Source organism: Athene noctua, chromosome 16 (assembly GCF_965140245.1).
Source record: "Athene noctua chromosome 16, bAthNoc1.hap1.1, whole genome shotgun sequence".
NCBI lineage: Eukaryota > Metazoa > Chordata > Aves > Strigiformes > Strigidae > Athene > Athene noctua.
The window spans coordinates 17,010,771-17,028,640 of record NC_134052.1 but is presented as its reverse complement, the minus strand read 5'-3'; the positions used below and the strand labels follow the sequence as shown (position 1 = coordinate 17,028,640).

Here is a 17,870-nt window from a genome sequence, read left to right as displayed (position 1 = left end):
GACAAGCAGCCCCGAGTTTACAGAAAGCTGTTTGGGGCAACACTACGCTATATTTACTCGGAGAGATTCGATAGTATCAGATAATGTTACAAAACACTGTCAAGAGAAAATCCCCAACCGTGCCGCAGTCCTGCTCCCCCAACGGGACGATTTTACTTCAACCGAAGCGTTAACCAGGGAAGCACCGACCGGGAAAACGCCAGCCCTGACCTCCCCAAGCGATGGGGTGGGGTCTCCAGCGCCCCCCGCCCCGTCCCAGCACCACAGGCTGCGGCAAGGGGGGCCGGGGGCTCACCCAGCGCCGAGCAAGGCCCGAGGGTCACAGCCTGTTTGCTCTCCTGGGTTATTTGTCCTCCCCCACCCCACGTGTTCAAAGCCTTTGCTCTCCACCTCGGGCAGCTCTGTTTGCACTGCCGTGACCCCCAGAACAGCAGCTGTTGACAAGGGAGGGCGGGTTCCCTTTTCTGAGGAATTGAGGGCAGCTGCCATAACCCGACAAACAACTCCTCCGCTCCCGCCCCGGGGGCTGCGCTGCCCGCAGCGGCGATTGCCACCCTCCGGCTGCGCCGCCGCCCCACAGCCGGGCTCGTCCCACCGAGAGGAGACCCCCAGGACGGGCCATGCAGGCCCTGCCTGATCCCAGGGGCCGAGTGAGGCCCAGCGCCCCGACCTGCCGGCAGGAAGGGGCGGCTGCAGCTGGCGCAGAGACTGAGACAGCTCCCGAGTGGCACAAGGCCGATTTATTTGCTTTGTTGCACAACACATCACAGCTGGATGCTGGAAGGACCTGCAGGCGCTGGCCACAGATCAAATAATTTTATCCCGTGTTATTATACCGTCACCTCCCACGCTGCACCACCCGCTGTTGGCTTCCAGCCACGTCTCCTGTTAGGCAGGTCAGTGGCCGGTTACCGGTCCAGCGTGATCAGGAGTTCCCAACCCGGTTCCTCAGCTGCCCCGGGCGAAAGGCGACTGTCGCTCGGCAGATAAAGGACCCAAACTGCCCCTTCCATGCCGAGCCTCGACGGAGGGACAGGCTGAGTGGAGTGCGAGTGGCAGATGATGAACCGGCCTCCCACACATCTGCTGCCCCCGAGGGCTGCACACAGGGCGGCCAGCTCGGCTCCCGCTCGGCACTAGAGCTTCACCTCGACATAGGGCCCGATCCAGCCGTCAGCCAGCTCCCGGAGGGTCCTGTACCTGCGCTCAAACTCCTCCCTGCTGCAGTGGGTGAGAAGCCGGCTGATCTCTGTCATCAGGAAGGACACCACCAGGGATTTATCCAAAGACTCATCCCAGGAGCTCTTCAGGATCTCCAAGAGGCCATCAGCACTGTCATGCCCGGCCTGATGGGCATCACATCCCTTCTGCCACTGCCTGCTGAGCATCTCTGGCTGCAAGGTCCTCCTGTCCAAATTCAGCACAGCCAGGATGTGCCGGCAGGGCAGCTGGAAGACCTGGTTGAAGTGGCAAGTGCAGCTGCTGAGGTCTTTCATGTCCACCCTGTGGACATCCTCCAGGATCTGTATGCTGAGAGCGTCCTCCTCGGTGCCTATCAGCTGCACGGACTTCTGAACCACCGCAAACTCGCTCAGGCACAGCCGGGCAGCGGGCTCTGTGCAAATATCGCTCAAAGACTGCTTGATGCATTCTTCAGCCCTTCGTTTAATCTCCTCCTTGCTGTCACCCTCCAGGTTTTCTGTGGCCTGCAGTTTAGCTGCAGGAGATGAAGGATCTGAAGAGGACTGAGGGCTTCGGGGCTCATCCTGAAGGAAGAGAGCCTGGAGGGTTTCAGGCTGACACTGAAATGCCTCAGGGATGCAAGGAGCTGCCGATGAACTCTGGAGAACAAACACAGGACTCCTAGCAGCTCTGGGAGAGGCTGGCACTGGCTGCTGCTGCTGAGCTGCTGCTGCGGTGGGGGAGGCCTGGAGAGAGCTCTGAGATGGCTCACCCTGGCACGCCAGAGGGGCAGGAGGCAAATCCGAGGCAGGCAGGCTTTGGGGAGCTGCCCAAGCAGCACAGTGATCAGGACGGGGAGTGAAGCACATCACGGCATCAGGATGGCTCTTCAAAATACACTTCTGGTAGTGCTGGACTAAGGAGGTGATGCAGCTCTCCAGACTGCGCCCAGCCCTGAAAACCTTGTTTAACCCCTTGGTGACAATCTCCAGGTCCTTAAAGTAGCTACCGCCCACCCCCCAGGTCCTCTTCCTGTGCGCGGCCCAGATCTCATCGTTGAGCAGCCAGTCAATACAGAGCTGAGGCTGCACGCCCGGCGTCCCCATGTCCCTCAGGAGGGCGTGTGTCTCCCTGCGCCTGGTCTCGGAGGCCTCGCACATGGCGTTGTTCAGGGAGGCCAGGACCAGGCGCTCGGCGCGGCCCCCCAAGGCCATCTGCTGGATCTGCTGCTGCAGGCGTGTGCAGAGGTGGAAGATGGAGAGCTGCACCTCCGCGGCCGGGAAGGCCTGGGTGAGCACCGACTCCTCGGGGAGGCCGGGTTTCACCAGGATGAGCCGGGTCTTGGCCCAAGCGGGGTTGAAGGCCTTGAATGTCTCGTACATATGGGCCAGGCTTCCCGCCGACTCATCCCGCGGAATGGCGAGATGCACCACCCTGGCCATGCCACCCCACTGTGGCGGGGCCAGCCCGGCCACCAGGAAGACGTAGAGCGCCCGGTCCGCCCGCCCGCCGGCCCGGTGCACCAGCAGCGCCCGCGGGAAGAAGGCGAAGACACCGCTCATGACGGTGCTCTGGAAGCTGACGGAAACCATTCGGCCATCCGCGCCCAGCTCATAGGTCACCAGGGAGTCGCGGCCCAGGCTCGGAAGGGTCTGCGCCACCGCCTGCACCATCGCCAGCCCGGCCCGGGCCGGGAGCGCCGGGCCGCGGCCTTGCAGCGCCATGCCGGGCGGCCGCCTGCTCGGGGGGGTATCCCGGCATGCCCCGCGCCCCTGGGGGGGCATCCCGGCATGCCCCGCGCCCTCCCGGGGTGGGCGTATGTGTGTGCATCCCAGCATGCCCCGCGCCCGCCCGGGGATGGGTGGGTGTATCCCGGCATGCCCCGCGCCCAGGACGCCACCAATCACCGTGGCGTGCGCCATGACGCCAGCAGCGCCCCGCCGCCAAGCGCCGGCACCGGCGGGGGGCAGGGGGCGGGTGTTGCTGTACGGCGCCCATCCCCCCCCGTTACCCGGCGCAGTGCAGGGGCAGCGGCTCCTTCCCGGCCGCCTCCCCCGGGGCCGGTGCCCGGGCCCAGGCAGCCAAGATGGTTGCCAGCGTGGCGCTGCGCTCCTCCAGCTCCCGGCCCTCGCTCTGCAGCAGCAGGTTGGCCAGCTCCAGGCTGAGGGACCGGACTCTCTCCCCCCGGCCCTCCAAGTCGCCCGCCACGCCCCCCCCGCAGCCCAGGAGCCCATCCCCGGGGGCCGGGAGGTGCTGGTACCTCCTCTGCCAGCGCCTGGACACCATGGCTTCCTCCACGCGGCCGCGGTGCGCCTGCAGCACGGCCAGGACGTGCCTGCAGGGCAGCCGGTACCGGCGGTGGAAGCAGCAGCTGCAGCTCCGGCCGTCCCGGCTCACCCGCTGCGTGTCCTCCAGCAGCTGCACGGTGAAGCTGCCCGACGCAGGGCTCAGCAGCTGCGTGGAGCTCTGCACCATCTCCCACTCCTTCCAGCACAGCCAGGAGCCCAGTTCTGTACAGCTCGCCCACAGCATGGCCAGCACGTGGCCCGTCCCCGCTGCGGCAGCCTGCTCCGCAGGCCCCAGGTGCTCGGCAAGAGCTGGAGAGCCACAAACGGGGCCTGGTTCTACCGCAGTACCAGGGTGCAAGCCAGGCTTCTCCAGGAGGCTGCTCCAACTGTCCTCCTTGGCACTCGGGAAGCCCCAGTTTGGGCTTTCCAAGACTCCGGCATCAAGGAACTCTGCACACTCCAGAAAATGAAACATGCTCGCCTCCAGGGACGGCTGCTGGCCAAAGAGACCAGCTGCTTGGTGCATGATGAGGTCCAGGCTGTCCAAGAGCGTGCTGCAGGAGCGCAGACCCTTCCCCGCATACATGCACCATGACGACTCGCAGGAGAACCAGTTGGCTTGCAGGTCGTCGTACAGCGCCGGGCTGACCACGGGCTTCGCCAGCTGGGACAAGGCATCCAGGCTGGCAGGTGAAGGGGAACACGCGGCCTTCTGCAAGGCCAGCATCAGGCTCTGCTTGAGGGAAGAGGAGATCTCCGCTTCTTTCACGTTCTTCTCAAGCAGGCGGACAGCGTGAGACACAGACAGGAGCACCCGGGCAGAGGGAAAGAGCTCCTGGAGGACAGCTCTGTGAAAGAAGGAGATGTCCACAAAGACAGCCTGCACTTTTTGCCACTCAGGGTTGAACTCCTTAAAGACAGTCAGCATTTCTCTGACACTCTGGCCTGTGTCATCTTTCAGCAGCGACAAGTGCACCACTTTCCCCACTTGCTCCTTATTCTCTACAAGGAAAGCGTAGAGAACGTGTCCGCCCTCGCTCAGCGCCCGGTGCAGCAGGAGGCTCTTGGGGAACCGCAGAAACGAGCTCTTCATCTTGCTGGTCTGGAAGCTGAGTCTGTCCAGGCCATGGTCGCTGTCTGCGCTGACTGAGGCCAGCAAGCCCCCGTCCACCCTCAGGAAGGTTTTCATGACCTCAGCAATCCTGACGAGCGCTGAGGCCGAGGGTTCTCCCTTCACTGCCTCTGGGTGCACAGTAGTCCAGTGCAGAGCGGGGACCCTGCCCGCTGGTTGTCCCGTGTCGGTCCCACCCCGCTGCTGCTGCTCACACAGTTCTGTGGCCACAGCGCTCACTGTCACAGCCGTGTCCCTGCTCGGGGAACACCCCGGGTCCAAGTGGACGTGGTCATTGTTCAGTTCGTTGATCACCAGCTGGTCTATGTCCTCCTCATATTGCAACACAAAATAAGCTGGACATAAGCTGGGCTGCTGCTTTTTATTCCTCTTGTATCTTTGGATCCGGGCACAACCAAACTTCACCTGCATGAACCTGCAAACATTAAAACATTAAGGGGGGAAGCAAAGGTGGTGTAGGCTGCCAGCAGTTAGTTTAGACATTTCTTGCACATCAGCTCTGTATTCAGTTAGTGAGCACACGGCAAACATGTGCCTGTCAGACATGCAGGCTGGCTTCCTGCTCAGCAAAGCCTGGGGTAAAGCTCAAACGCAGGAGAAACAACAGAATCAAGAGTTACAACAGCCACAAGCACGCTACAACGCAGCCCCAGCTCCTTCTCAGTGGTGCCCCCGTCTCTGCTCTCTAGAAACAGCAAAACCATCAACAAAAACTTGATACCTGCATGTTTGTGTCTTACTCCCTTAAAGCACTTCTGCAACTCCTGTGTCTGGAGAAACAGGTTAGACTATAGCAAGAAAGGCTTCAAGGGATGAGGTTAAATTATGTTTTAAGGCAGTAAGGGAGCGTAACGGCAGAGTGACGCTGCGGCCCTCGCACACACAAGCGGATCCACCAGCTTGGATGGAAACAAGACAGTGTCCGATAAAGCAGAGGCTGAAGAACTAAGTACCGGGAGAGGGAAAGATGGAGAGGATCACTGCAAAGGTCAAAGCTACGGGTTTTGCTACAGGAGGCAGAGAACTGTCAAGCCAAACAGAGGGTTGAGCCAGAGGTAAGGAGCGGCCCCGGACAGCGAGGAGGGGCAGCGCGGGGGCCGCGGCACAGCCGGGCCAGGCGCGACCCGGGAGCGCGGGGACAGCGCGCGGCGGCCCGGCCAGCGGAGCCCTCTCCGGCGGGTCGCACCCTCGGGGCCGGCCCGGCCGCAGCAGCGCTGAGACTCGGCTCCGCCCGGGGCGGCCTTACCGGACATCCTCGCGGACGGCGGTGCCGTGCTGCCGGTTGTACCAGCGGACCGAGACGCAGCTCCGCAGCCCGTAGCGATACCCCCGCGGCAGCGTGTGGGCGCGGAGGCGCTCCCTGAACTCCTCGTAGCTCCCGAAGCAGGCGCCCAGCTCCATGGCGCGGCGCGGCTCCGCGCGCCACCGGCGCCGCCGCTATTAAACCGGCTGGGGCACCGCCCACACCCGACAGATAGCCAATCAGAAGCGTGATTTCCGGATTGGTAGACGAACCAATCAGGCCGGCGTTTTCTGCCACGGCCCCCGTGACTGGCGGCTCGAGGATCCAATCAGCTGCCGGTCCGCCGCGCTGCTGGTGGGCGGTACTTCCTGCTGCGCCGCGCGCCGGCCGGATGTTGCCGCTGTCAGGGTCGCCGGTTCCGGGTCGCTGAGGAAATGGCGGCTCCGGACGATGCCGGGGGACCGGGGCCGGGGCCGTTCAGAGACCTGCGGAGCGTGCTGATCACGAGCGTGCTGAGCCTGGAGCGGCTGGAGCTCGACCTCTTCAGGTGCGCGGGGGCGCCGGGCCCGGGCCGCCCGCCCTCCCTGCCGCCGCCCCTCACCGCCGCCGCCTTCTCCCCCGCAGGGGCCGGCACCACTGGGTGCCCTCCACGCAGCGCCTCTTCGGCGGGCAGATCGTGGGACAGGCCCTGGTGGCGGCCGCCCGCGCCGTCAGCCACGACGAACAGGTCCACTCGCTGCACTGCTACTTCGTGCGGGCAGGTGGGCCGGGCCCCGCGGGAACCGGGCTGCGGGGAGCGGGGCCGAGCCGGTGAGCCCCGGCGGCTGCGGGCCGCGGCGGGAGGAGCGGGTCAGGGGCCGGGGGGTGCCCGGGGGCTGAGAGGCCGCGGGGAGGTGACTGCGGGGAGGGGGTTCGGGGTGGCGGGGGGTTACGGTGGGACTGGGGCCAGGCGGTGAATCCAGCGGCTGAGGGGCTGGGGGTGCCGGGGCTGAGGCCCCCGGGGGCGGGCAGGTCCCGCCATCCCAGCACCAGCACAGCAGGGAGCGTGGGTGGCACCGCCAGCTCAGGGTGCAGCGGGCTCGGCCCGTGCTCAGGTCCCCTCTGTGGTGCCCCAACGGCGGAACGTCCCTTTTCTGTCCCAGGAGACCCCAAGGTGCCGGTGCTGTATGAGGTGGAGCGCACCCGCACAGGGAAGAGCTTCTCTGTTCGTTCCGTAAAGGCCATCCAGCATGGAAAGCCGATCTTCACCTGCCAGGCCTCCTTCCAGCTCTCCCAGGAGAGCCCAGTGCAGCACCAGTTCACCATGCCGGCCGTGCCACCCCCCGAGGAGCTGCTGATGCAAGAGGAGCTCATCCAGAAGTTCCTGCAGTGAGTGAGGAAGGGGCACGCCGGGGACGCCCTTCTCTGCGCTGGGGCTTAGGGAGGCGCAGGGATGGGGGTGACTGCCCGAGGAGCTCCCAAATATACCTGGGAGGGGAGCAGAGAAACAGGACAGGGCCTGAGCCGTGCCCCTCCTGCCCCTCTGTGTGGCCCCGGGTCCCTGGGCCGAAGTCGCCGCCAGCAGGACGAGCCCCTGGCATTAACCGCACCTGCCTGGGTCGGCCCACAGGAACCCCAACTTGGCGGAGAGGTACAGAAAGCATCTCAACAAGATTCAAGCTGAAAACGTGCCGATCGATATCAAACCCGTGAACCCACCAAATATGTTCTTCTCGGAGGCGCAGGAGCCGAAGCAGCTCCTCTGGGTGCGAGCACGAGGCTACATAGGTGGGTCCAGCCGGCGGGATGGTTCAGCGGCCTCACGGCCCGAGGGCTGGGGCCCAGGCTCACGCCGCAGGGGGCTGCGATTCGGGGGCTGCCCGAGCCTGCGGGGGAGCCGGGGATCTCGAGGCTGAATACGGGTGAGGGAGCACGAAGCGATGCCTGTGGGCTGCACTCAGCCCCAGGGGGCACGGCAAGGGGAGCGGGTCTGAAAGGGCATCTTGGCTCTGCTGGGCCAGTGGCTGGGCCTGGGGGAAGCTTCGCCCCGCTACGGCCCAGGCTTGTCCCGCGGCCACCCCACGGGGACAGGCAGTGCCGGTTGCTTCGCAGGAGAGACAGACATGAAGCTGCACTGCTGCGTGGCCGCCTACATCTCCGACTACGCCTTCCTGGGCACGGCCCTGCTCCCGCACCGCCACCACCGCGTCAAGTTCATGGTGTCCCTCGACCATTCCATGTGGTTCCATGCGCCCTTCCGAGCGGACCACTGGATGCTGTACGAGTGCGAGAGCCCCTGGGCTGGTGAGTCCTCGCCGCGTTCCCCGGGGACAGAGGCCGGCCCCGCCCATCCCGGGGCCGCGGTCTGACGGGGCCTCTCTGTAGGTGGGTGCCGGGGCCTGGTGCAGGGACGGCTGTGGCGCAGGGACGGGGTCCTGGCTGTCACCTGTGTGCAGGAGGGAGTCATCCGGGTGGAACAAACGCCAAACCCAAGCAAGCTCTAGCTGAGGAACCCCCGTGGGCTGAGGCTCAGGCACCCCAAGGGACCAAAACCGATGTGGGCGAGGCGGGACCTGGGCGGCAGCGGGACAGAGCCCCGAAGGAGACCGGGCAGGATCCAGCGCTGCGGGGAGCGGCGGTGCCAGAGAGTGGGCACCCGCAGAGGCACCCGCTGTGACCTCACGCTGCCATTAGCTGCCCTTCGCCCGCCGTAAATAAATCCGCCTGGTGAACAGCTTCGCTCTGTCCCCTGGAGTCCGGCCCCCCGGCCCCTGGGATGCTCCACGCCCAGGGGGGCACTGGGGGCCGGCTCTGCCCCCGCAGCGGCTGGGGCGCAGGAGGGGAAAGCGCTGCCACGGCACACGTGGCTTCCTCTTCTCACTTCTCCTGCCCTCCCGGTGCCCCGGCGCATCAGTTGCCACTTCTGCTGGCCCCTGGGCTCCTCCCCGGCGCCAGGCGCGGGCCCAGCTGCTGGGAGGGGGGACGGGCAGCGCCCAGCTCAGCGTGGGGGGCTGCAGGCTGCTGGGGCACAGGGCAGCCAAGCTGAAGAGACGCAGCAGGCGCCTCGCTCTGCTTCCTACCGAGACTTTATTAAATAAAGTCCTTGTTATTGTATCAGTTCTATGGGAAGTTCCTGGCAAGAGCCCGGGACGCTGCCGGGAGCCTTCCCGCTCCCTTACGTGGTGCCGGGACGTCCCGGCTGAGCTCCCACCCGCGCCGGGAGCCCCCGCGGGGGCAGAGCTGGCTCCCGGCACCCGCGGGCACTCGGCCCCACGGGACAGACCAACCCCAAAGTGCGTTCCCGAGGCGGCTGCGGGGCACAGGCCGTGCTGCCCCTTGTCCCTCCCTGCGGCATCGCTCTCAGCACGAGCCCCCCGCGCCCCCCAGCCCTGCCGGCGGCGGGCCGCTCACTCCAGAGGCTCCTTGATGAGACACTCCTTCAGGGTGGGCTGCTGCTGCAGCGGCGGCCCGGCCTCCCGCAGGTCCTGCAGCCGGGCCTCCGAGCGCCGCTTGTCCTTGCCCACCTTCCAGGCCAGGTGGACGTGGGCCTGCAGGAAGGGCCCCAGCAGCGGGTGGCTGCCCTGCGCTTCCAGCAGCTGCAGCGCCTGCTCGCAGCAGCCGTGGGCCTCGCCGAGCTCGTCCAGCTCCTGGTGGCAGACGGCCAGCCCGGCCAGCGTCAGGAGGAAGCGGCCGGAGCCGCAGACCCCCAGGCGGTCCTGCAGCCGGTAGGCGTTGGCCCAGGTGGCCAGCGCCTCGCGGTACATGCCGGTGCAGGTCAGGCGCTGCGCGGCCCGCAGGTCCTGCAGGTAGAAGAACTCGAGGAACTCGGGGGAGCGGCGGATCTCGGCGATGGAGTGCAGGTGGGACAGGAACTGCTCGAAGGCCCGGCTCCGCTTGGCGATGGTCTCGGCGGTGAAGTTGCGGCGCAGCCTCTTCCTGGGGAAGGCGACGCCGGCCATGTCGCAGCCGAAGCGGCAGCGCAGGCGCCGGTTCAGCCGCTCGAAGTCCGAGTAGCGCCGGGCGATGGCGGCGGGGGCCTTGTCGAACCGGCCGGAGCGGATCAGGTAGATGGTGTAGAGCTGCGGGGCGAGGCGGGCGTCAGGGCCCCGCCGCGGGCGTGCTGCTCCCGCGGGGCCGGGCAGAGCCGCGCGTGCGGCCGCGGAGGGGCCGCAGGGGTCGGGGGCTCGCCGGGGCGGGGGGGACCTGCCGCGGCCCCCGTCAGCGATAGTTACCTGAGGCTCATCTGAGCCGCCGGCACGGTCCGAGCAGCACGGGGAAAGACAGAGAGAAATAAGCGCCGGCCCCGTGGGCCCCCCGGCCCGGGAGGAAGCAGGACCCGCCCCGCGCCGCCGGCCTCACTCACCACGTACTTGGAGGAGCGGTCGCTGACCACGCTGGCGCTGGTCACCTCGAAGAGCAGGCGCTGCGGGGCCAGGCTGCCCCGGGACCTCCGCCACAGCTCCTGCAGCTGCCGCGTCAGGAGGCTGCCGCCGCCTCGCTCCGCCGCGGGGCCCCACTCTGCGCCGGGAGACGGGGCTCAGCCGCCTGCCGCGGGACGGGGCTCTCCCAGCGCCCGACGGCTCCGGGCTGACGGCTCCCGCCATCGGTTGGATCCCCCCCCAGCGCCCCGGCCCCAGCACCTGCTCCGTCCTCTGCACCCGCTGCCGCCCCGGTCGGCTGCGGCGGCTCCCCCAGCGCCTCTCCAGCACTGTCCTCCTCCTCCTCCTCCTCCTCCTCCTCGTGGCTGGTGAAGCTCAAGGTGCCGCTGAGGCGCGTCGACAGCCCCTCCGTGTCGTCTTCCAGCTCCGAGCTCTCCGGGAAGTCCTCGGCCTCGGAGCCGCCATGTGCCCGCTCCTCCCGGCCGCCTTCGCCGGCCAACGCGTGCCGCAGGCGGTGCAGGATGCGGGCGGCCATCCCGGCCGGACCAGCTGCCGAAAGGGGGGTCAAGCCCGGTTACCCCAACACGGCGGGACGGGCAGGGGCCAGGGGCTGCCCCCCACGGCCCAGGACAGAGCTGAGAGCCGCGGGCGCGGGCCCGCGCTGGGACACTCTGGCCCTGGAACGCCCCGGCCCCGGACACCCCTCCCGGTGCAGCCCCGGGCCCCCCCTCTCGCCCCCGGTCCCCGCTGCGGCCGCGTCCCCGCTGCGGGCGGGGCCGGTCCGGTCCGTACCGTGCTGGCCCGGGCCAGGCCGTGCCGAGCCGGGCGGTGCCGAGCGATGGCCGCTCCGCCGCGTCTCGTCCCGGGATCCTCCCTGCGCGGCTCCGCCTCCGCCGGGAACCCGGATCGCGGCGGCGGGGCTGGCACGGCGCGGCACGGCCCGGGTCACGGCAGCTCTGCCCGCCGCTGCCCGCAGCCCCTGCACGACCCCCCCGCCCCGCTCCCCGAGCTGTCCCGGCAGAGCCCCGGGTCCCCCCGTCTGGGGCCACAGGAGCCCGGCGCCCCGGCACTGCAGGGTCCCGACACACCGGTACCCCCTTATCCTGGTACCCCGACTCCCCGGTACCCCCTTATCCTGGTACCCCGACTCCCCGGTACCCCGCACCCAGGCTCCCGGTCCCGCCGTGCCGCAGCCGCTGCGGGACATCCCCGGGGCTGCCCTGGCACCCCCCGCCTGCACCCGCGGCCGTATTCAGCGCCGCTCCCTCCGCGCCGCTTCCTTGGGAATGTCTATTAATATCAAGGAACCGGCCCAGCTGCTGCCATCGCTCTGTCCCTGCTCCGGCACCCTGCACCCTGCCCGGGCTCGGATGGGGACCCCGGTGCTCCCCTGGGCACGGGTGGATCTAGGGGGGCTTCTGTACCCGGTGCCCAGGGTGCCCCAGAGCCCCCCCAGCCCCCCCGTGACCGGCTGCTGGGCAGACTGGGGTGCACGGGGTGGGCTGAGCTGGTGCCGTCCCCAGCTCCCACCCAGGGACCGGGGGGCCCGGCAAAACCATGAGCCAGGGAACCTCCTGGATGTCCCTGGCGCTGGGACCTTGCGGGACAGGGTGCTGCCAGCCTGAGCCCGCTGCAGCCCCGAGCTCCCCCCTCGGACACCGCCGGGGCATGGACCACTTGGCCAGTGCATCCCCAAAGCCGCTAGCCCTGGCCAGGCCCTGGCAAAGGTGCCTGGCACAGGCTGTGGTGTGCCAGGGCAGAGCCTTCAAGGAGGCGCCCGGGCACGTGTCCCACCCTCTGGCAGCACGGCACGGCGGGTTTTCCACACCCGGAGCCAATGGCACTGGGGACCCCGTCCCAGGAGCGGGTTCATGCTCTGCTCCCCCTCAGGGTCTTCGGACCCCAGGCCCTGCCGGGGACCCCTTCCTCATCTGGGGCTGCAACACGGCTCTGCCCTGGCCCAGCCGAGCAGAAAATGGGGAGAAGGGAGGGGGCTGGAAGTGACAGGGTGAGGCTGGACCCCCTGGGTCTTGCAGGGGTGAGGGGGGGACACGCCATGTCGAGGGGAGCCTTGCCCCGTGCTGGGACTCTGTGGGTTCAGCAGGGAGTGGGCGAGGGTCCTGGCCCCCTTCTCTGGGTGATGCTGGTGGCTCTGGGGCTATTTTTAACCCCTTCCTTGATGAGCCACCCTGGGTGGGGGGTGCTGTGGGGCAGGGGCTGAGCTGCCGTCCGGCCAAGGCTCCGGTGTCCCTCCCCAGAGGGCTTGAATTTCTATCCCGGCCTCAGACCCACGTTTAATCCCCAGCTCTTGGCCAATAACGCTTTGGCTAAATTAGGTAAAATGCTCCCGTTGCCAATGAGCGGGGCCGGCTCACCACCGGGGAGCTGATAGGCTGCCGGGGCTGGGGGGGTCAGCGGCTGGGGGTGCGCCATGCGGTGCGGATGCTACAAATTGGGGTGCCAGGGGCACCAAGGAGCTTCTGGGGGTTTCTGCTGCAGGAGGCACTGACTCCCTGGGGGAGGGAAGCAGAAAAATGCCTTCAATGGTAAGAGCCCCCATGGTGCCGGGGCGAGACCTGGCAGGGCAGGAGGCACCAGGCACCGCGCGTGTCCGGGGGATCGGGGCTGCCGAGGTGCCTCCGGGGATGGTGGCGGGGAGATGGTCCCCGGGGCCGGGCTGACTGGCGGGCGAGGGCAGGGAGGTGTCGGGGCGGTGCAGGGTCCCTGGGGGACGTGCCGGGGGGCACCGTGCGGCTCCCCGAGGGGCGCAGGCACCCGTGGCCGCTGGCTCAGCCCTGGCCGAGCTCGGGGCTGCGTGGAGGTGGCGGTGGCAGCGGGTGGCTGAAAGCCGAGCGCTGGGTCATGCGACACGGAGTCGCCTCCGGCTCTGCCGCCGGCACGCGCCTCCAGGAGAAACCCGATCGGGGCCGACAGGTGCCCGCGGCCCCGCTGAGCCCTGTAAGGGGAGCTGAGGAGATCCCAAAAATAGCGCGGCGTGCCTGGGATGCCAAGGCTGCACACAGGGACAGCGGCCCCCGCACCATGGAGACCCCCCCGGCTGGTGAGGGGCCCTGGGCAGGCGGCTCCCCATGACCCTCGCAAGCACCAGGCGGCACCGGAGCCGCGGGGATGGCTGGGGGGTCGCAGCTCGCCCCGGCTCAGCATCGTCCTCCGGCTGGGCAGGGGCTCTCCCCGCAGCACTGTGCCGTGGGGCCACCCCGTGCGAGGGGCTCCCCGGCGCAACCGCAGTGACCCCGTTGCCTTCCCTTGCAGACAGACCAGCAGGCCGAGGCCCGCGCCTTCCTCAGCGAGGAGATGATCGCGGGTGAGCGCAGTGGCGGGGAGAGGGGCCGGGGCTGGCCAAGGCACGGGACCAAGCTCTGACCCGCTGCCGTGGCCCCGTCCCGCCTGCTGCCCGGCCCTGACCCCCTTCCCCGCAGAGTTCAAGGCCGCCTTCGACATGTTCGATGCGGATGGCGGCGGGGACATCAGCACCAAGGAGCTGGGGACGGTGATGAGGATGCTGGGCCAGAACCCCACCAAGGAGGAGCTGGACGCCATCATAGAGGAGGTGGATGAGGATGGTGAGCAGCCTTCGGTGCCGGGCAGCGGGTGTGGGGCACCGGGTGGGCAGCCTGATCCGTGCTCGGCTTCCTCCCCGCAGGCAGTGGCACCATCGACTTCGAGGAGTTCCTGGTGATGATGGTGCGCCAGATGAAAGAGGACGCCAAGGGCAAGTCTGAGGAAGAGTTGGCCAACTGCTTCCGTATCTTCGACCGGTGAGTGGGGGGCGACGCCTGCCCATCCTGCCTGCGGGGGCGAGCGGGGCCACATCCCACCCTCACCCTCCTGCAGGAACGCGGACGGGTTCATCGACATTGAGGAGCTGGGCGAGATCCTGAGGGCCACCGGGGAGCACGTCACCGAGGAGGACATAGAGGACCTGATGAAGGACTCGGACAAGAACAACGATGGCCGCATTGACTTTGACGGTGAGCAACGGCCCCGGCCGAGCACCGTGCTGCACGCCCCAGGCAGAGCCGCGGGCTGAGGGTGCCGCTCTCTTGCAGAGTTCCTGAAGATGATGGAGGGTGTGCAGTAAGGGACCAGACATTCCTCGGGCCGTCTGCTGCGCCCAGCCCTGCTCCACCACCGCCCGGGGAGCAGCAGCTCCGCAGCGCCCGGCCCCCGGCCGCCCGCCAGGGCTCCGGTCTCCCCCCGCTGCCGGCGGCCGAGCCTTTCCTCCAGTCTGTCGCGTGCAGTTTGGGTCTGAGCCTCAATAAAAGGGGAAAGGCTTGAGCTGCCGCTGTGGAACTTCACGGGTGTGCGCGGGGAGGGGGCTGCAGCACCGAGCGCCCTGCGCCCCAGGGGGGTTGTGTCTGCCTGGGTGCGTCGTGGCGGTGGGGCTCAGCCCGCGAGGCCGTGCCGGGGGGGTGCCGGGGCAGCGCGGGGCCGCCATTCCCACGGGCCGCTGGGTGGGCGCCAGCGCTGAGCTCAGATTTTCCATACGGAGCCGCCAGTTCACGCAGCCCCGAGGGGACGCAGCAGGCAGCGAAGCTCCGGGGGCCCTGGACGCTGCTCCTGCCCCTTCCAGGGCAGGGCTGTGGGACCACGGGAATGAGGAGAGCCACCACCGCCCGCCCCACGCCAGGACCCCCATATCCCACCCACAAGAGCAGAGAGGACCTGGCTATAAGGTGGGGGGGGCAGCAGCCCCCTCCCTGAGGGGCCAAGGCGACGCTGGAGCCTCTGTGCCTGGACAGCCTGTGCCACCCCCTGTGTCACTGCTCCCCGGGGACCCGCAGCCTCTCCAGCGGGGAGGAGCACTGTAGCCGGGCAAGGGGGCATCACGCAGCCAGAGACACAGGACCAGGGCTCGGAGCCTGTTGCATCCCTGTGACAGAGGGGAGCTGAGCCCCCCGGGAGAGCCAGGAGCCCCTGCAGAGGGGCCTAATCCTGCCCCATCCTCCCAGGGAGCGATGGCACCGGGGAGAGGGGACATGTGCCGCGCACGGGGGGCAGCAGGGACGTGTGCGATGGCACAGGCCGCCCTCTGCAAGGCCATGGCCGGGCACCGGCAGCTGGTGCTGCAGCTCGGGGGCAGCGCCGACGGCCCCCGGCTGCGGGAGGAGCGGTGCAGGAGGAGCGCGGAGGCGTGCGAGCTCAGCACCGGTAAGGAGGGGGCTGCTGTGCCAGGCAGCAGCCACGGTGCCCCCCTGCACCCACAGCGGGGCTGGTGGAGGGGTTCAGGGCCACCCCGGCTCAGCGTCCCCCATCTCGCAGGGCTGCGGCAGGCGCTGCTGGGGGGGCTGCGGCAGGGGCCGGCGAGCCCCGAGGAGCGGCGGGAGCTGGAGCGGCTGTGGGTGCTTTTCCTCTCCGCCCTGGAGCTCTTCCTGCAGGACCTGCGCCGAGCCCACCACCTCTGCCAGCTCTTCTCCGCGCAGGGGGGCGGCACGGCCCCGCTGCGCACCGGGCTGGGGGGCTGGGGGCCGCCCAGCCGCAAAGGGAGCCGGCGAGGGGGGGGCCCCACGCAGCCCCCGGCCACCCCGTGCCTGGAGGAGGAGATCGAGCAGGTGAGGGCCACGCTGGCCGAGATGGAGAGCGGAGCCAACATCCCGCTCTGGACCGTGGAGGCCACGCAGCCGGCGGGGACAGGCAGCACTGCAGCCCCCGCAGCTGGGGCGGCTCGGGGGGGGTCTCACTCTGGGCACTGCTGCAGTGTCCTCTGATGGGGGGGAGGTGAGGAGGGGGCAGTGCTGGCACCCCCCGTGCCTGCTCAGGCATCACGGAGCAGGGGACAGAGCCCTGCTCACCCCGGCCTGGGCAGGTGACGCTGGGGCTGCCCCCACCCTGTGGAGGGAAGGGGACAAGCTCCAGGCACCCCAAGCGTTAATAAAGCCAGTGTCACCCCACACTCCTTCCCCCCCCCTCACAGGAGAAGCAGCGGGACCCCGTGGCTGGGCTGACTGAGAGAAGGTGCCTCCGGGCACTCGCGGGGTGCCAGGCTGCAACAAAACCCCCAGAATAAAAAAGTTATAAACATGCATTTATTTATACATTAACCGTGGCTCAAACTGCAAAATTAATTTAAAAGCAGCCTATGATACAGAACGCCGGGGGGAGCGGCCGGGCAGGGAGCGGGCAGAGACCCAAGTGCGACGGGGGGAGGCGGCGGCGCGGGTCAGGTTTCCTGGCTCTTGGCCTGCTTGGCGAACGTCTCCCGCACATACTTCTTGTAGGCTGCAGAGAGAGGGGGGGCATGGGGGTCCTGGGGCAGCCCCGGGGCTGGGGGCTGCCCCCCATGGAGAGAGGGTGGGCACTCACCGGTTTGATTCTTCCAGAGCTCGGCAGCGTGTGTGTTCAGGGGGCTCTCGATGTTCGGCTCTAGGGACAGGGACGTGGTGAGCGGGGGGTGACCCAGGCCCTCCAGCCCCCCCCGCCGCGGCGTGGCTGTGGGACCCACCTGCCAGCAGGCTCTGGATGGAGAGCAGGATGGTGCGGACGTCGTAGAGCGCCGACCACTTGTCCTTGAGGATGTCGAGGCAGATGTTGCCCTGGGTGTCGACGTTGGGGTGGTAGCAGGGCGTCAGGAAGCGCACGGTGGGTGCGGTGTAGGGGTACCCGCTGGGGAACTCCAGCGACAGCTTGTACCGCAGCTCCTCGTAGGCCTGGGGACAGGGGTCAGCGGGGGGGCGCAGCCGGGGGGGCGGCACGGCCCCGGGGAGCCCCAGCCAGGGGTGGGGGAGGGCCGAGAGCACCCTCAGCCCGGGGGGAGCAGGGGGGGGCCGGGGTCCCGGCCGCTCACCGTGCCGGCGGCGCCGTCGATGGTCCCGATCCACTTGAAGAGGTTGTCGGACTCGGGGAAGGCGGAGATGCCTTTGTCACCGGACATCTGCGGGGGCAGCGCGTCACAGCGGGCCGGGACCCCCGGCTCGGCCCCGGGATCCCGCCCCCATCCCATCCCATCCCGTCCCGTCCCGCGGCTCGGCCCTGGGGACCCCACTCACCATGAGCGCCATCAGCTCCTGCTGCAGCCTGCGGGGGAAGCACACGTTACGGGCTCGGTCCGGTCCCGGCTCGGTCCGGTCCCGGCTCACCTCGCCCGGACGCCCGCCCCCGCCCCCGGCTCACCTCTTCCCCACCGAGCCGCGGGCCGCTGTGGCCCCCGCCTCGGCCGCTTTGCGAGCGGCTGCGCTGGACAGGGCGGCGGGGTCGGCGTTCTGCGAGGCCATGGCGGCTCCCGGCGGCGCGGGGCGACGCTCCGGGCTGCGGCCGCCGCTGCCCCGGCGGTTCACGGGCGCTGGACGCGGCTCCCGCTCCCTGGCGACGCCGCTCCGGGCTCCGCTGCCTCCCGCCTCCCCTCCCGCTGCAGGACGCGGCCCCGGCTGGAGCGGAGCGGCGCGGCCGGAGCCTCTCGGTGTCTCCCGGTGCGGCGGCTCCGCCCCGCCCCGCGCCCCGTTTGAATGTCTCCAACGAGCGGCGCCTCTGCCAATCAGCGCGCAGCCTCGTTCGAGCCGGCCAATCGCAACTGGCCGCGGATGCCGCTGCCGTCGTAACGGCCGGCGGCCGCCGATTGGCCGCCGGGGAAACGCCGCCATTGGCCGCTGCGGCGCGGGGCGGAGCCACGAGTCCGGCGGGCCCTTAAAGGGCCAGAGACCCCCCAGGAG

General features: G+C 68.7%; 7 protein-coding genes across 8 annotated transcripts; 3 read left to right on the top strand and 4 right to left on the bottom strand.

Moving 5' to 3' along the window:
- Positions 1-739: 739 nt before the first annotated feature.
- On the bottom strand, positions 740-3,104 carry ZSWIM1 (zinc finger SWIM-type containing 1). The gene is made up of 2 exons (XM_074919962.1): positions 1,802-3,104; positions 740-1,735 (listed from the first exon to the last, which is right to left on the bottom strand). Exons 1-2 carry the CDS (start codon positions 3,102-3,104, stop codon positions 1,137-1,139), a joined length of 1,902 nt encoding a protein of 633 aa, XP_074776063.1. The 3' UTR covers positions 740-1,136.
- Positions 3,105-3,170: 66 nt separating this feature from the next.
- ZSWIM3 (zinc finger SWIM-type containing 3) lies at positions 3,171-6,015 on the bottom strand. The gene is made up of 2 exons (XM_074919961.1): positions 5,849-6,015; positions 3,171-5,017 (listed from the first exon to the last, which is right to left on the bottom strand). The coding sequence occupies exons 1-2, from the start codon at positions 6,001-6,003 to the stop codon at positions 3,190-3,192; spliced, it is 1,983 nt and encodes a 660-aa protein (XP_074776062.1). The 5' UTR covers positions 6,004-6,015; the 3' UTR covers positions 3,171-3,189.
- Positions 6,016-6,125: 110 nt separating this feature from the next.
- On the top strand, positions 6,126-8,869 carry ACOT8 (acyl-CoA thioesterase 8). Its single transcript, XM_074919964.1, has 6 exons — positions 6,126-6,392; positions 6,470-6,606; positions 6,988-7,213; positions 7,455-7,612; positions 7,937-8,128; positions 8,210-8,869. Exons 1-6 carry the CDS (start codon positions 6,280-6,282, stop codon positions 8,326-8,328), a joined length of 945 nt encoding a protein of 314 aa, XP_074776065.1. The 5' UTR covers positions 6,126-6,279; the 3' UTR covers positions 8,329-8,869.
- A 23-nt stretch (positions 8,870-8,892) lies between these two features.
- Positions 8,893-11,078, bottom strand: SNX21 (sorting nexin family member 21). The gene is made up of 4 exons (XM_074919963.1): positions 10,996-11,078; positions 10,465-10,752; positions 10,188-10,342; positions 8,893-9,903 (listed from the first exon to the last, which is right to left on the bottom strand). The coding sequence occupies exons 2-4, from the start codon at positions 10,736-10,738 to the stop codon at positions 9,232-9,234; spliced, it is 1,101 nt and encodes a 366-aa protein (XP_074776064.1). The 5' UTR covers positions 10,739-10,752; positions 10,996-11,078; the 3' UTR covers positions 8,893-9,231.
- A 1,582-nt stretch (positions 11,079-12,660) lies between these two features.
- TNNC2 (troponin C2, fast skeletal type) lies at positions 12,661-14,502 on the top strand. Its single transcript, XM_074920210.1, has 6 exons — positions 12,661-12,749; positions 13,477-13,528; positions 13,644-13,787; positions 13,868-13,982; positions 14,059-14,195; positions 14,274-14,502. Exons 1-6 carry the CDS (start codon positions 12,738-12,740, stop codon positions 14,303-14,305), a joined length of 492 nt encoding a protein of 163 aa, XP_074776311.1. The 5' UTR covers positions 12,661-12,737; the 3' UTR covers positions 14,306-14,502.
- Positions 14,503-14,769: 267 nt separating this feature from the next.
- On the top strand, positions 14,770-16,265 carry LOC141966922 (regulator of G-protein signaling 9-binding protein-like). The gene is made up of 2 exons (XM_074920180.1): positions 14,770-15,375; positions 15,487-16,265. Exons 1-2 carry the CDS (start codon positions 15,183-15,185, stop codon positions 15,930-15,932), a joined length of 639 nt encoding a protein of 212 aa, XP_074776281.1. The 5' UTR covers positions 14,770-15,182; the 3' UTR covers positions 15,933-16,265.
- Positions 16,266-16,277: 12 nt separating this feature from the next.
- Positions 16,278-17,603, bottom strand: UBE2C (ubiquitin conjugating enzyme E2 C). Of its 2 annotated transcripts, XM_074920178.1 has the most exons (6): positions 17,335-17,603; positions 17,211-17,238; positions 17,009-17,095; positions 16,667-16,871; positions 16,528-16,587; positions 16,278-16,443 (listed from the first exon to the last, which is right to left on the bottom strand). In XM_074920178.1, exons 1-6 carry the CDS (start codon positions 17,433-17,435, stop codon positions 16,385-16,387), a joined length of 540 nt encoding a protein of 179 aa, XP_074776279.1. In that variant the 5' UTR covers positions 17,436-17,603; the 3' UTR covers positions 16,278-16,384. The 2 variants fall into 2 exon arrangements, with proteins under 2 accessions (XP_074776279.1, XP_074776280.1); XM_074920179.1 differs by lacking the exon at positions 17,009-17,095.
- Positions 17,604-17,870: the final 267 nt, after the last annotated feature.

Coding starts and splice junctions, on each gene's coding strand:
- LOC141966922 (XM_074920180.1), top strand. CDS start 15,183: ATGGCACCGGGGAGAGGGGACATGTGCCGCGCACGGGGGGCAGCAGGG. Junction 15,376..15,486: donor GGCGTGCGAGCTCAGCACCG/GTAAGGAGGGGG, acceptor CCCATCTCGCAG/GGCTGCGGCAGGCGCTGCTG.
- SNX21 (XM_074919963.1), bottom strand. CDS start 10,738: ATGGCCGCCCGCATCCTGCACCGCCTGCGGCACGCGTTGGCCGGCGAA. Junction 10,343..10,464: donor GGGTGCAGAGGACGGAGCAG/GTGCTGGGGCCG, acceptor CTCCCGGCGCAG/AGTGGGGCCCCGCGGCGGAG. Junction 9,904..10,187: donor ACCGCTCCTCCAAGTACGTG/GTGAGTGAGGCC, acceptor CTCGCCCCGCAG/CTCTACACCATCTACCTGAT.
- ZSWIM1 (XM_074919962.1), bottom strand. CDS start 3,104: ATGGCGCACGCCACGGTGATTGGTGGCGTCCTGGGCGCGGGGCATGCC. Junction 1,736..1,801: donor CATCCCTGAGGCATTTCAGT/GTCAGCCTGAAA, acceptor AGTCCTCTTCAG/ATCCTTCATCTCCTGCAGCT.
- TNNC2 (XM_074920210.1), top strand. Junction 13,529..13,643: donor CAGCGAGGAGATGATCGCGG/GTGAGCGCAGTG, acceptor CCTTCCCCGCAG/AGTTCAAGGCCGCCTTCGAC. Junction 14,196..14,273: donor TGGCCGCATTGACTTTGACG/GTGAGCAACGGC, acceptor GCTCTCTTGCAG/AGTTCCTGAAGATGATGGAG.
- UBE2C (XM_074920178.1), bottom strand. CDS start 17,435: ATGGCCTCGCAGAACGCCGACCCCGCCGCCCTGTCCAGCGCAGCCGCT. Junction 17,239..17,334: donor CGCGGCTCGGTGGGGAAGAG/GTGAGCCGGGGG, acceptor CTTCCCCCGCAG/GCTGCAGCAGGAGCTGATGG. Junction 16,588..16,666: donor CATCCAGAGCCTGCTGGCAG/GTGGGTCCCACA, acceptor CCCTGTCCCTAG/AGCCGAACATCGAGAGCCCC.
- ACOT8 (XM_074919964.1), top strand. CDS start 6,280: ATGGCGGCTCCGGACGATGCCGGGGGACCGGGGCCGGGGCCGTTCAGA. Junction 7,214..7,454: donor CTCATCCAGAAGTTCCTGCA/GTGAGTGAGGAA, acceptor GTCGGCCCACAG/GAACCCCAACTTGGCGGAGA. Junction 8,129..8,209: donor GTGCGAGAGCCCCTGGGCTG/GTGAGTCCTCGC, acceptor GCCTCTCTGTAG/GTGGGTGCCGGGGCCTGGTG.
- ZSWIM3 (XM_074919961.1), bottom strand. CDS start 6,003: ATGGAGCTGGGCGCCTGCTTCGGGAGCTACGAGGAGTTCAGGGAGCGC. Junction 5,018..5,848: donor GCCGTCCGCGAGGATGTCCG/GTAAGGCCGCCC, acceptor TAATGTTTGCAG/GTTCATGCAGGTGAAGTTTG.